General features: G+C 36.7%; 1 protein-coding gene across 1 annotated transcript; it reads left to right on the top strand.

Moving 5' to 3' along the window:
- The first annotated feature begins 10,951 nt into the window (after positions 1-10,951).
- On the top strand, positions 10,952-11,878 carry LOC145052153 (uncharacterized). Its single transcript, XM_078999969.1, has one exon. The coding sequence runs from the start codon at positions 10,952-10,954 to the stop codon at positions 11,876-11,878; it is 927 nt and encodes a 308-aa protein (XP_078856095.1).
- Positions 11,879-15,613: the final 3,735 nt, after the last annotated feature.

Genomic DNA, 15,613 nt, shown 5'->3' with positions numbered 1-15,613 from the left:
TCTGTAAGGAGGCAACTCTTGTTCAGAAGTGATAGTCAAAATGGAATCTGGAAATGTTTCAAAGTTAGAATTTTCAATCTGTGTAAGATTAAGGAAACTTAATGCAAGAAGGATATTTCCAAGGAGTTGATCTCCTTTGGAATACTCTGTAATGATTGTTGCCAAGTCTTTATGACTTTGTGCATAATCATTACAAGAGGATCAATGCATATAAGTTTAGAATCTAACAGATTTCAGTAAATGGCATGAATTTGGAATTCTTGCATTTGCGGTAAGGATTTGGGAGTGTGAAAAGAGAATCATTGAAGTTATGTTCAATTGATCTAGTTCACAAAGTAAGGATCATAGACAAACATAGTATGCATACTTGGTGTATGGCATGACTAGTGTTTGAGAAAAACATAGTGTACATGCTTGGAGCATGGGACAACTATTGTTTTAAATTCAAGATTAAAGTTGATAGTTGAAACAGTATACAATGAATAATGTGTAATCATATGGTGATAAATAAAAGGTGTTTTATTTATATTCATAAGTTCTGAGACCATATTGGATTCAATTATTTTTTTGTTTCATTTTGCATGTTTTGACTTCCCGAATAAACTAGGTTATTCTTCCGAAATGACTATGGTATTCAAACCATCCACAGTCGGTCATATGCTGGAAGTAGATATGAATCAAGACTGTCATGGGTTGGCTTGTAGAGGTCCAAGTTGGTGGACAAAGTTGTGATACAACACTCATGAGTGCTCATAAGTCACTGTTTCATACACACCATTACAAGGTAAAGCTTCAAACACGAAAATACCATTCTTATAAACCGAAATTGAACCATTCAAATCATTAAAAGAATATTTAAAACCTTGTCTGAACAATGCATGAAATGAAAAAATGTTTCTCGTCATCTTAGACGAATAGCAACAATTCAATAAATCTAATCTAACATCATTACTAAGCAAAAGTTGATAAACTCCGATCTTGGTCACTGGTGAAGACTTCTTGTTTCCCATGATCAAGTTTATCCTTCCTTGCTCTATCTCCTCACTTTCCCTTAGCCCCTACTGTTGGATTAATGTCTAAGTCCATAACTATATTTGGTAAGACTTGACCCGACCCGGCATGGTCCATTTGGGTTGCATACCATCATGCACTTGGATGAGAGAAATAAGACACTTATGGTTATTAATATATTATAAGTTCTAGTATATTAATAATAAGAATAATAAGATTATTTAATTAGTATTGATCAAGAATTAATCTAGGATTAATTAAGTGATCACAAGAAGACTAATTAAATATATGGGTTGATTGTGTAAATCATCCATACTTGTATAGTGGGCTAATGCTCCATGGATAATCAAGTTGGGCTAAAACCCATAGGATGGTTCATGGATGCTCCATGGTGTATTTGAACCCATGGATCCAAGGAAATGGAAAGTCATGACAATTAGGGTTTGCCCTAATTGTAACACTATATAAAGATATTATTCTTGGCAAAATTGGTGACTAGAATCACACTAGTGTGTGTGAAGAAAGGGCTAGCCGATTTTGATGAGTGTAGAATTCTCTCAAGTCATTCCAAGTGTTTTGATGATTGTGATTCCATTTGAGGTGTCACACTTGGGGCACTAGGCACTCAAGCTTCATGAAGACTTTCTACACCAAAGAGGTATGTATTCTATCTTGCTATAGTCATTGTGTTTGTATGCTAGATTAGGATAATACCTTGGAAGTTCTTATTTGTATGTATAATAGAGAAAACATAGATCCAAGGTATTTAGGGTTGCATGTACACTTAGGAGTGTTAGAATGCTCAAAACCCAACACCTACAAATCAGAACAGATGTGAAAACCACATCCTGTATCAAGGACCCATGAACGAGAAGATAATGAGTTATTAGAAGAAATAGTATAAATACCTGCCGAAGATGGCTTCGCTTTGCCATCTTTGATATCCTACAGATATTGTGGGCAAGTTCTCTTCCAATTCCCCTTTTGATTGCAATAAAAGCAAACAACTTCCTTTGGATCAGAAACATGGGGAATGGAAGCATTGGGCTTAGCTTTCGGTCCACTGCTAGATGACCCGACTTGGACCTTTGCCTTCCAGTTTTGCTTAGGAGGACCTTTCCTCTTTTTCCCATTTCCCTGTCCAATAGCTAGAACAGGAGCACTTGTAGGAGTGTAGGCTATACTTTTATCCTTCATCCCTTCTTCAGCAGTCTGCAACCAGTTGTGCAATTGGGCCAGTGTCTGCTCAGTGTTGTTCAAATGGTAACTTAAGATAAACTGACCATAACAATCAGGCAATGAGTTCAAGACCATGTCAATGGCCAATTCCTCATCAAAATGAATGTTGAGCTTGACCAAACGCTCTATGTAGCATTGCATTCTTTGCACATGAGATACAACCGACTCCCCTTCTTTCATCTTGCAAGCCATGAGTGACTTGACTGCTTCAAACTTTTCTTGACGAGCTCGCTTATGGTACTTTTCCATAAGGTCCTTGTTCATCTCAAAAGGCCAGTAGTCCTCATAGTACCTTTGCAGTTCTGGGGACATGGTTGCGACCATGATGCACGCCACTTTGGTAGCATCATCATAGTGCTTCTTGTAGGCAGCTTACTCTTCGGGAGTGGCTTTGGACTCATCAAGTTCTTTGAGCTCCTTTTCAAGGATATATTCTTTGTCCTCAAATCGAAGCTCCATTTTGATGTTACGCATTCAATCGTTATAGTTAGAGCCATCCATAACAACTTTGGATCAAATGTTGAGTAAAGAGAAGTTGTGGCCGAAGGATGATGAAGCAGAAGTGTTTCTAGGAGTAGACATCTGAGAAGAAAGATAGTTTTAGCTAGATTTCAAGACACCTTAATATAGTAACCCAAAAGTACAATATCAAGGTTAGGATCCAACTATGATGATTCACAACTTAGAAATGGGATGCCGAGATCCAAGTGTAAATTTCATAAAGGTTGGTGAATGACGATTCACCAATTCCACCATTAGACAAAATAAACGAAGTGAAATTCCTAATTCTTTTTGAGATACATTGAAACTATTTGATGGCATGTTTTAATATCGGATTATGCTCTTCTATTTGTGATTGGGATATCGAGGATCACAAACAAGATGTGAATAACCATGCAAATGTGTTTGGTAACCTCATTGTCTTTATCATTAACTACTGATGTGCCGGAAAACCACACACGCTTCATCAAAATGATAATTATGAGATACCCATTACTACTATTTATTAGCGTCTATTAGTGTGCTGGTAATCCACACACGCTCCACTAACGACCAATAAAGCATAATGTGCAATTTCATGGATTAGCATACTTTTCACATTTTTCCTAAAGTAACTAGAGTTGGGATTTTTGTAAAATAATGTTCTAGTACTTTCTTTAATAACATTATACTTTTAATGAGATGTAGTTGTCCTATCAAATCCGTTCTGCTAACGACCCTCCACTAATCAAGGAAGCGGTGGGTGAAAGTGGACACCCATTCAACTACCATTTTATAGGCAGTTTCCTTATACCCCCTTATAGACTAGCTTCGTGAATGAGGCATACTAGCGATTTGACTGACCATATTCTTATACATATATAATATTTAACTTTTAATTATAATACATATATAAGGTGTATTTTAAACTTTTTAAAACTTTAAGGTTTATATAAATTTCAAAAATTAAACTATTAATTTTAAATTTAAAATAAACCAAAAAACTAGATTTAATAATTATCTATTAATTAACTTTTAATTAATTTATTAAATCTTGTATGGATTATCTAATCAAATTAAACAATTAATTTAATCATAATCCTTGTCCCTCTAGATTTCGAAAATTAGGTTAAAGGATAAACTCCTTACTTTTCTCAATTATCCAATTAGGCAATAATTATCCAATAAAGCAATAATTATCCAAAATAAGAAAAAACCTTAAAATAAGAAGCAAATTTCGAAATTCAAGGGAGGAGGCTAGGGTTTTCCAAAACCCTAACCCTAATTTCGATTAGGGTTCATGGAGGCTAGGGTTTTTTCGAAAAACCCTAAAAACGAAACCATGGCCTTTTAGAGTTTAATAGCCATAAAGCCTAATTTGCAATTCAACTATTATATCAATTCAATTTAAAACAAAAACAATGTCTCTGATACCACTGAAGGGTTTTAGGTAAAACAAATAAACTAGAAAACAATTCCTAAGTTCACATGCAACCTACTTTGGATCTATGTTTTAACTATTGAACATACAACTTTGAATTGCAAAACAAGAACCCTAGAGGAGAGAGGCTAATTTTGAAATTAACAAACTAGGGTTTAAGAGTTACATACCTTTCAATTGTTATAGTAAACAATTGATAATCCTCTTAGTCTTAGTCTTGATCTTGATCTTTCTGGAAGCTTAGCACCACAAATGTAATGCCTCTAATGGAATCACACCCAAGAACTAGCAAGAAGGAAACTAGAAGGAGAGAGAGAGAGGGGGGGGGGGGGAGTATGCAATTCTTGCCTAGGGTTTCTTCAAAAGAGGGAGTGCCCAAAATTTGAGCCAGGAGGCTCCTTATATAGCTGAGGGATCTAGGGTTTAGGGAAAACCCCTAATGCTCCTTGCTTAGGGCCTAAGCAAACCCAAGGGCCTTATCCAAGCCCCCATGGACGAAATTATTAGGGTTTCCCCTATAGATTTCGTCCACCCCCTTCCAAGGAGGTTCTGGAGCCTTCCACTCAACTATTAGATAATTGCAAACTAGTCCCTGCACTTTATAATTAATACAGTTAACCCCAAAATTAATTCTAATTAATTTCTGGCTAACTATTAATTATACATTATGATTTCTAATCAATATATTAATCTTTTAACATATTGATAAATCATTTATATTAATTTATTAATCTTATAATAAATCAATATCTCTCCTTTCATAATTTCCTTGTCCGGTTACTAGGTTTGAGGGCAACCCAAAAGGACTGTGCTGCTTTCAATTCAAGTACATACCAATTATAGTTATGGGCTTAGACACCTAATCCAACAGAAGAAAAAGAAGATGCGATATGAAGAAGAAGAAAAAGTAGAAGAAACCAGTATAGAAGAGAAGGAAGCGTGAAATCATCTTTAGGTTAATTAAAATTTATTTATTTTGAATTTCAAAATAAAAATAAATTTAAATAATTATCTAGGTGGAGAGAGACATGGCTTTGATGTGGCCTCTATTTCCCTACTTCACCATGTCAAATAGGTAGTATTTACCTAGAAACCGATAGTTTTTTTTGGTCGAACACCTATTTAATAGGTAAAATTTAACTTTAATGGTAAATTACGCAAAAAAAATATATGAGTGACTAAATGTGTAAATTTCCCAAACTTTATTATGCTACAATGCCAAAAACCATTTATTTTCTACATAAAGACCAAACATACCAACATGCTAACGTATTTTGACTAACATCCAAAACATCGAAGCCTAATCTTCATAAAACAATATATATATATATATATATATATATATATATATATATATATATATATATATATATATAATATGGAGCAAGGAGTGGGAAATAGTAACAAACAAGGGATAAACATAGTAACTTAGAGCTTAAATACAACACAAGAGATCATATTATTAAAAAAACAAAGAAAAGAGCTTTATAAGTTAGAATCACTCACATCCTAAGGCAACATACTTATTATTTTAAATGGAGTATATATATAGTGATTTTCAATAGAGAACCATAATTAACAAGTAACCAATGAATCAATCGTGAGCGTCGGAAATCACAATGATCAACGGTCATGTAAATAGATATACACTTGTACATTGGACGCATACACACACACACACCAGATTATACCAAAAAATCCATATTTTTTTCGGTTATAATTTTTTTAGGCCACATTTTTTATCGAAAAAAAAGCGAATATACCGATGTTCTCGATTTTTCGTCCTCTTTCCATAAAGATCTATGTTAATATATAAAAAACGATTTTTTTTTCGAAAAAATCTCACTTCATTTTATTAGTTTTTCAATATTTTTGTTTATTTTTATAAAAAAAAAACCAATTATACCAAAACTATTATTTTTTGTACTCTATAAATAAACATCAACACCGACTAAAAAAAATTTCGATCAATGTAGATTCACACTGTGAATCTAAACTGTAAATATTTCAATTTTTAATATTCACAATGTGAAAAAGTTCGATCAGTTCATATTCACATTGTGAATCTGACTTAGTATTATACACACTGTGAATCTGAGAAGATTCACAATGTAAATCTGAACAGGTTCACAATGTGAATGTAAACTGAAATATCGATTTTTTTTAACATCAATATTAATCTATGTTTAAAGAGTACCAAAAAGTATGAATTTTGATATATTTATTAATTTTTTTCTATAAAAAATAGACCTACTTTTCAACAAACAAAGAAAATAAAGTGAATTTTTTGAAAAAAAATCATTTTTTATATATAAATAGGGATCTGTATGGAAAGAGGACGAAAAATTTATAAAAAACATGACCTAAAAAAATTAAACTAAAAAAAAAAGTGAGTTTTGTTATAATCCGGTGCATGTGAATCCATTGTAAAAGTCTACGACACTTTCTTTTGCCGTTGATTGCTTTAAATTTCGATGTTTTATGTGAATCTGAACAGGTTCACAATGTGAATCTCAACTGAAATATCGATTATTTTAAACATCAATATGAATCTATGTTTAAATAGTATAAAAAAGTATGGATTTTGATATATTTATTAATTTTTTTCTATAAAAAATATACCTACTTTTCAACAAACAAAGAAAATAAAGTGTGTTTTTTGAAAAAAAAAAATCATTTTTTATATATTAATATGGATCTCTATAGAAAGTTGACGGAAAATCACGAACAACGGTATATTTGGTTTTTTTTATAAAAAAATTGCCTAAAAAAATTAAACTAAAAAAATTAAACTAAAAAAAGTAAGCCTACAACCTCTCCTTTTACCGTTGATCGCTTTAAATTTCAACGTTTTGGATTGGTTCCTTAGTTCCTTTATTATAATGGTTATATATATATATATATATATATATATATATATATATATATATATATATATATATATATATATATATATATATATATATATATATATATATATATATATAATAGGAGTGTGAAACAGTAACAAACAAGAGATAAACATAATGACTTAGAGCTAAATACAACACAAGATATCATATTATAAAAAAAACGACGAAAAGAGCTTTATAAGTTAATAATCACTCACACCTAAGGTAACATACTTATTATTTTAAATGGAGTACATAAAATGTGTACATGAAAAGAGTAGTGGTAGCGTGGAATAGAAGACACGGTTGTCTGCCGCCATTCACGCTACGAGGCGGCTTTGTTTACACAACAACCCATGCAAAGTTTCAATTTTTTAGAAAAGCAGCCAAATTTTATTACTTAATCAAATACAACCCTACTCTTAGGTATAACTTTAGCATTGTCCACATTATATTTACCAAAATAAACCTATATTAATTACCTTGCAAGTTTGACTGTCACGGTGTCACGCATTAATCAATATTCGCCTATGGATTAATCAAGAAAAGTGGGTTGTTTTTGTCAACGTTCACCAATCAAAATGTACGATCTCTTTTTTTTTTTTTTTTTTTTTTTTTTTTTAATTTATTTATTTATTTATTTATGTGTATGAATTGAACATGAAAAGGGGTTTTGCATTTAGAGTGTATCCATGAAGTAGTTCGTCTCCTTTCGGAAAGACTAAAATCATCCAAATAGACCTAAATCAATCGCTCTAGTTTTTTTTTTTTAAGGAACTTTATTAACGAGGGTTTTCGGACCAACTTTTATGTACCAACTAATCTTCCGCTGCAAACATAAGGTTATGTCTCATACTTGAAGTCTTTACAGACAAACCTACCTGACCATAAGGACTAAATAGTATCAGAATTTAAACATATATCAATAGGTTATCTATCATATATTTAACATAACTTACCAATTTCTCTCGACCGAAATGGTTACCTCTCGAGCTTTGTTAGAAAAGAATCACATGGATTTAAACCAACCTTAATAATAAACAATTCAGAAAATACCTCATTGGTACAAATCAACAAAGGATAAAATAAAGGATAAAATAGTTGAAGTCATAATATGACACATTAGTGATATTGTTTTTTTTTTTTTTCTGTTTTTCTGTTTTTTTTTTGTTTTTTTTTTTCCTTAACGATGGGTCATCGTATGGTTGAAGTATATGAGATTCGAACATATGTCAACTTCACTTTAAAATGTTTTCATACGAAATGATCACAATGATCTTTTGAATTGTTTATCTTTGATTAACCTAATAATCTTTTATATTCAACATCCCAAAATCATCTTCTAAAAAATCATAAAAACACAATCAAACTCATTATTTTTAACCCAACACAATGCTTATATATATATAAAAACACAATCAAACTCATTATTTTTAACCCAACACAATGCTTATATATATATATATATATATATATATATATATATATATATATATATATATATATATATATATATATATATATATATATATAACCGAAAATTTAATCTACTTCTAAACTAACACCTAATGATTTCATAAAAATTCTAGGATCTAAGTTAATGTATTGTTAGTTATATGTGAATATATGAATTACACACGAAAAACATTATAATGATTTGAAATAAATAATATAATTTAATATATTATTAATTATATGTGAATATATGGATTACACACAAAAAAACATAACATTATGATGATTTGAAAAAAAAATATATATAACTAAAAGATATAAATTTATTATTGACCAACTAAAATAAATAAATAAACAAATAATTACTTATAAACTATTAATCAAAAACAAAATAAATAAATAAAAGTATTAATTTATTAAATTAAATTAAAGAGTTTATTTAATAAAAATATTCATTAATGAGTAATTAATTAATATTAATAAGATGGTTTGGTTGAAAAAGCTTTTAAAAGTCACCTACCATATTACTACAACAAAAAGCATACTAAAATAAAAAACAAAGAAATCCTACACAAAATGGCATGGACGGAGGTCAAGCGGCGGAAACAACCGGTGCAAACAGGTGTAAGGAACATTCAGTGGGATTCAAGAGAGATAACTACGTTCTTCGTCACGAACACCCCAGCCGGAGCACATTGGGGAGAACTGAGAGAAATTTTCAAAAAGTTTGGGGAGGTGGTGGACGTTTTCGTAGCATCAAAAAGAAGAAGGAATGGACATTACTATGCTTTTGTCAGATACAAAGGGGTCACAGATGTTCTAGGTTTCGAAAGAGCGATCAATGGAGTCACCTATAGGGGTAGAAAGTTGGCAGTTAATGTATCAAAGCATCAAAGGAGAGAACCGAGCTTTGCTACAGGGAGTAGAAAATGAGGGCAGAACCACAAGTGCAGAAGAAGGTACAGACCCATGATGCATTCTGGGATCGCAGATCGTATGCTGACGTGACGAGCACCGGGAAAAGACCAGGGTTTCCCGTAAATGACAATCCAGCGATCAACATTCAGAGTGAGGAAGTAATTAAAAGATGGATTGGCAAAACGACGTTGATCGGTGAGGCCTTATCATTAAACCATCTCGGTCACCTCCCCTCTATCTTGGCACTTAGAAACGAGGTTAACTTTGAGATTAAATACATTGGGGGCCTACAGGTTCTTTTTGTATTCAATTGCACAGTAAAGAGAGATAGATTTCTTCATAAAAAAAACTGGCAGGAATTTATGAAGTAGGTAAAAGTGGGGGATGGGGCGGAATTAGACTTCGAAAGGGTTGCTTGGTTACGAATTGTTGGATTGCCTTTAAGGTTCTGGGGGGATAGTAACTTCACGTGTATCCTGAAGGCGTTCAGAATTGTCATTGCCCTTGATGGCATATTTAACAGAGTTGATATGTCTTGCATCAAAGTTGGGACTCTAACAACCATCAGGAGGAGAATCAATGAAGAGATTACAATCTTAGCAGATGGTAGATGTATAAAAATTGGAATAATTGAATTTGATGAGGAATGGTTCCCATTTAAATTTGATCCGCCGGAAAATTTCTCGGAATCAGATGATGAAGGTGATGAAGAGGTTGACGTTGATGCGGTTTCAGACACATGGATAGAAGGAAAAAATGAAGACGGTATGGAAGAAGGGGAGATCGATCCAAGGGACACGAAAGTAAACAACAACTCCGTCGACCATTCGGCGGCCATCGTGGACAGCGAGCAGGGCACACAGGTGAATGGAAGTTCAACAGCCGAAGCTCAAGCGTCGCATGGGGAAAAACAAGGTGTAGTTAATGTGCCTGGGATGATCGATGTTGTAATTCCCAATGGAATTGCTGATGTGGAATCCACCCAAGTGGAACCCAATGGGGAGGCAAATGAGAGAAATATGTTTGCGCCCAGTGGATCGATTAATACATTTATCTCTCTCAAAAGAATTGGGTCGTCTCCTTCCAATAACTTTCGTGGGCCTAGCTCTTTTCAATTTCATTCGGATCCTACATTCGAGTCACCCGACTCCTTGGTAAAAGACGCAAAATCGATCAACTGGAGGAAGAATTCACCATTAATCTTAAAAACCCGAATAATCCTTCTCAAGACCCTCCAAGAAACCTCTTCCCTAATCACGCCCCCCCCAATCGACGAGACTCTTGTTGCCCCTCCTCTGATGAATGACAATATATCCACACATTCAATTGATCTGAACAGGAACACAAGCGAAATCCCAAACATGAAAAAAGAGTTCGATGAACACGATTCTGATTCATCCTCAGTGGAGCTAAGACGCATTGTTGAAGTAGGCAAGGAATTGGGGTTCGACATTGAGGTTGATAACCCTATCCTCAAAGAAGTAATGGGCGATGAAGGTGAACAAATAATTGGTCAATGAATTGGCTAAGTCTCAACGTCAGAGGTATAGGTGAAGAACAAAAAGTCACATGGGCGAGTAGATTAAAGAGACAACATAATTTATCTTTCATGGGGCTTCAAGAAACACAATTGGCGAATGTTGAATCAATAGACGTGGCTGGTTGTTGGGATTCACTGGAGTTTTCATGGTCTGCGGTTGAGGCTACTGGTAGATCTGGAGGCATACTAAGTATTTGGGATAATAATGTATTCAGTGTTATGGAGGTTATAAGGTCTAGGTATTATCTTATTACTGTTGGAAGGTGGATTGGTATACAAGGATTAACCATCCTTGCTAATATTTACGGCCCTCAAGCACCTGCTGAAAAGCTTAAACTATGGGATGATCTGATCAATATTAAGAACGAGAAACCTGGTACATGGATCATATTCGGAGACTTTAATGTGGTCAGAAGGCCAGAGGAAAGAATCAATTCACAGTTTTGCTCCTCCAGCTCCAGTGCATTCAATCGTTTTATCGTTGAGGCTGGTTTACATGACCTTAGGATGGGAGGTCATCGCTTCACGTTCTTCTGCGGGGACGACTTGAAACTTAGTAAATTGGATAGATATTTAGTATGTTCGAATTTTATGAATCAATTTCCGATTGCTTCTGTTACTTCCCTCCCTAGGGACTTATCGGACCATTGTCCTGTTCTCCTTTCCACTGTAGTCTCATACTTCGGGCTTCCCCCATTTAGGTTCTTCAATTCATGGATGTTGCGTGAAGGTTTTGACGGGGTAGTTACATCTACCTGGATAAATTTTGTTGGGTATGGTACTCCGGATATGATTCTTGCTACAAAGCTCCGATATCTTAAGAAGGAAATTAAAAAATGGCGTGCAATCAACCACCAACAAGAAATGGTTGATCTGAGGAATCTTAAAAAAAAGAGCTCATGAGATTGACACTATAGCAAAAGACAGACCACTAACTGTTGGTGAGATTGAAGAGCGAAGGGAGGGGCGGAAAAAAATAGCAGAAATGGAAAGGATGGTTGTGTTCGACTTGAAACACAAAATCTCAAATCAAATGGATGGTGGATGGAGATGAAAATACGAGTTTCTTTCACGGGTATGTTAACAATACAAACAGGAGAAACAGATTGAGTGGTTTGATGATTAACGGAGTATGGACGACAGATCCTGTTGCAATAAAAGAGGAGGTTCACTGTTTTTTTTTTCAACATAAGTTTCTTGAGAAATGGCCTTCTAGACCCAAATTCACTAGCCCCATGTTCCATAGAATCTCTCCTGCTGAATGCATGTCTCTTGAAGTTCCATTCTCATTAGATGAAATTAAGGCTGCAATATGGGCGTGTGGCAGTGAAAAGGCCCCCGGGCCTGATGGCTTTATGTAACACCGTAAAATTAAAACAATTTTTCACATTTGAAAAACACATTTTAATTAAAACCATTCATTCATAAAATGTCATAACATCATATTTTAGTTTCACAAATAACTCCCAAGATCAAAATACATCCAATCCCATATGTGTGTACGAATCAAGTCGGCGCCTTCCCGCGGTCATCACTGGTACCTGAAACACATAACACCGAACACTGTAAGCATAAGCTTAGTGAGTTCCCCAAAATACCACAATAATCACATAATAGCCACTCGAGGCTGTAACTCTGTTGACCATCTGATCAATGTGTCTTAGTGGGGCCCTCCAGCCCCAACTCTCTGTGGGCCCTCTGGCCCTAACTCTAGGGACCCGAAAGTCCCAACTCTGTAAGTCTAAATCATGCATATCACATATCACAATAAATCACAACACATAATAACATGCAATCACACTGTCATATAACTCTATAATACTCTATCTCTTAACTCTATTACCACACTAGGTAAAGTATAGTGTGAAGACTCACCTCGGGTATCTCGGTAAATCTCTGACTCGGTAAATGCTGGCCTAGCCTCCGTCTAATCATATAAAAATAATACTCCATTTAGTATAACTCTCAAAGGCTAGACTATGTTCTCTTATGACACTCTCAGAAGGATAAAAGACCATTTTACCCCTCTCATAGCTCAAAGGCCCCACATTAGACCATACCCTAAAAGTCAACCAAAAGTCAACTCTCCGGGTTACGCTGCGCGTACCAGATGTGTACGCTGGGCGTACCCGGCTGCACCACAGAATCGAGGAGCGCCACCCAGTACGCGGCGCGTACTAGGGATTACTCCCGACGTACTCCCCTGCTTCAGCCCTTTTGCTCTTGAGGTCTTAAACAGTTAAGACCTACGTCCATATTTTAGATCTAACCCCTTCTAAGCCCCTTAATCCATAAAGTTGATGAATTTAAGCCTTTGCATGGCTGAACAAGTCAGTAACTCCCAAAATGATCCAACCTTAAACTCTAGAAGGCTTAAAACACATGCATGACTCCAAAGTAGCATCCAAGATGGGAACTTTATGGCTCTACATCACTAATAACACTGAAAAGGGACAGATCTCGGACCATGGAGTACTTTACGCTCATAAAGTCTCCACCTTTGGGTTTTTTAGCCCTAAAAAGGACACATACAACAACAACCAAAAGAAGAGGAAAGTTTTGAACTTTATACCTCCAAGAGTAGCTCTTTCCTCTGTAGATCTCAGATCCAAAATGGCACCTCAAGCTTTAGCCTCCAAGATCTCCTTTCCTTCTTCTTCACCAAGCCACTAAAGCACCCACAAGCTCAAATCAACACTCTCACACACTAAAAACGATGAGGCTCTCTTTTAGGGTTTCACTCATTGCTATGGAGGCTAAGGAATGAGCCATAACGCCCTTTAAATAGTGCACAAGGAGGATTAGGGTTTTTGCACCTAGGCCGGGTACGCCCGGCGTAACTCTAGGTACGCCCAACGTACCTTGGCGACTCCGCGTCCAAATTAAGCGCGTGAATACGCGCAGCGTACCCATCTGGTACGCCCAGCGTACTCACTTGCTACATATCCTCCACTCAAGGACTAAACATGACAATTCAATAAAGAACAAGGATGAAAGATTTGCACCTGAATCTTGGGGTGTTACAAATCTCCCCCACTAGAACTAGACTTCGCCCTCGAAGTCTCATTCCTCGAACAACTCTGGATGCTGCCCTCGCATCTCCGACTCTGACTCCCAAGTCATCTCGGATCCCTTTTGATGTTGCCACTGAACCAAAACCAAAGGCACCTCCTTGTTCCTCAAAACCTTGATCTTTCGATCTCTGATTGCCACCGGTCTCTCAGCATAATTCAGGCTCGCATCCACCTGAATATCCTCCAATGGTACCACTGCCGACTCATCGGCTATACACTTCCGCAATTGCGACACGTGGAAAGTGTCATGGATCTGACCTAACTCTGCAGGTAGGTCCAACCGGTAGGCTACCATGCCTACCCTTGCAATCACCCGGAATGGACCGATATAACGAGGCCCCAACTTGCCCCTCTTCCTGAATTGGATCATTCCTTTCCAAGGAGAGACCTTCAGGAGTACAAAGTCACCGACTTGGAAGTCGAGCTCGGACTGGCGCCTGTCCACGTAACTCTTCTGACGACTCTGAGCGGTCAATAACCTCTGCCTGACCTGTTGTATCTGCTCAGTCGTTTGCAGCACAATCTCTGTACTACCCATAACATGCTGCCCGACCTCTCCCCAGCAAATGGGAGTCCGACACCTCCTCCCATACAACAGCTCAAAGGGTGGCATACCAATGCTCGAATGATGGCTGTTGTTGTAGGAAAACTCTGCCAAGGGCAAATACGTGTCCCAACTCCCCCCGAAATCCAACACACATGCCCGGAGCATATCCTCGAGCGTCTGAATTGTCGGCTCACTCTGTCCGTCAGTCTGGGGGTGATATGCGGTACTAAAATGCAGCCTAGTACCCAACTCCTCATGAAACTTATTCCAGAATCTGGAAGTGAAACGCACATCTCGGTCTGAGACAATCGAGATCAGCACTCCATGCCGTGATACCACTTCCCTCACGTACATCTCTGCCAACTTCTCTGCGGAAGAGCTCTCACTGATAGCAAGGAAGTGGGCGCTCTTTGTCAACCTGTCCACAATCACCCAAATTGCATCGACTCCCCTAGCAGTCCTTGGCAATTTGGTGATAAAATCCATGGTAATCTGTTCCCACTTCCATTCGGGAACCTCCAACGGCTGCAACTTACCATGCGGTCTCTGGTGCTCGACCTTAACCCTACGGCAGGTTAAGCACCTCTCAACAAACCACGCGACATCCCTTTTCATATAGGGCCACCAATACTCCCTCTTCAGGTCTAAATACATCTTAGTGGCCCCAGGATGGATCGAGAACTTCGACCGATGAGCCTCTTCCATCAAAATGGTATGCATCCCTCCCACAAACGGTACCCATATACGCCCCTGAAATGTCATAAGCCCCCGACCATCGGTAACGCACTCCGATACCATCCCAACAACTTGCTCTTTATTCTGCATCTCAGGCTGCACAGCCTCAGCGTGTGCCCCACGAATGGCATCCAACACCGGAGCTATCACGGTCAATCTCAAACATACATCTCGCAACAGGGTGCTCACCGGAGCTATCACGGTCAATCTCAAACATACATCTCGCAACAGGGTGCTCTCCGCCCTGCGGCTCAGTGCATCGGCTACAACATTAGCCTTGCC

This window comes from Lactuca serriola, chromosome 1, assembly GCF_051521515.1.
Source record: "Lactuca serriola cultivar US96UC23 chromosome 1, Lser_US96UC23_V15, whole genome shotgun sequence".
In the NCBI taxonomy this organism is placed as follows: domain Eukaryota; kingdom Viridiplantae; phylum Streptophyta; class Magnoliopsida; order Asterales; family Asteraceae; genus Lactuca; species Lactuca serriola.
The sequence above is the reverse complement of the archived record's forward strand: the minus strand, read 5'-3'. Positions and strand labels throughout refer to the sequence as shown.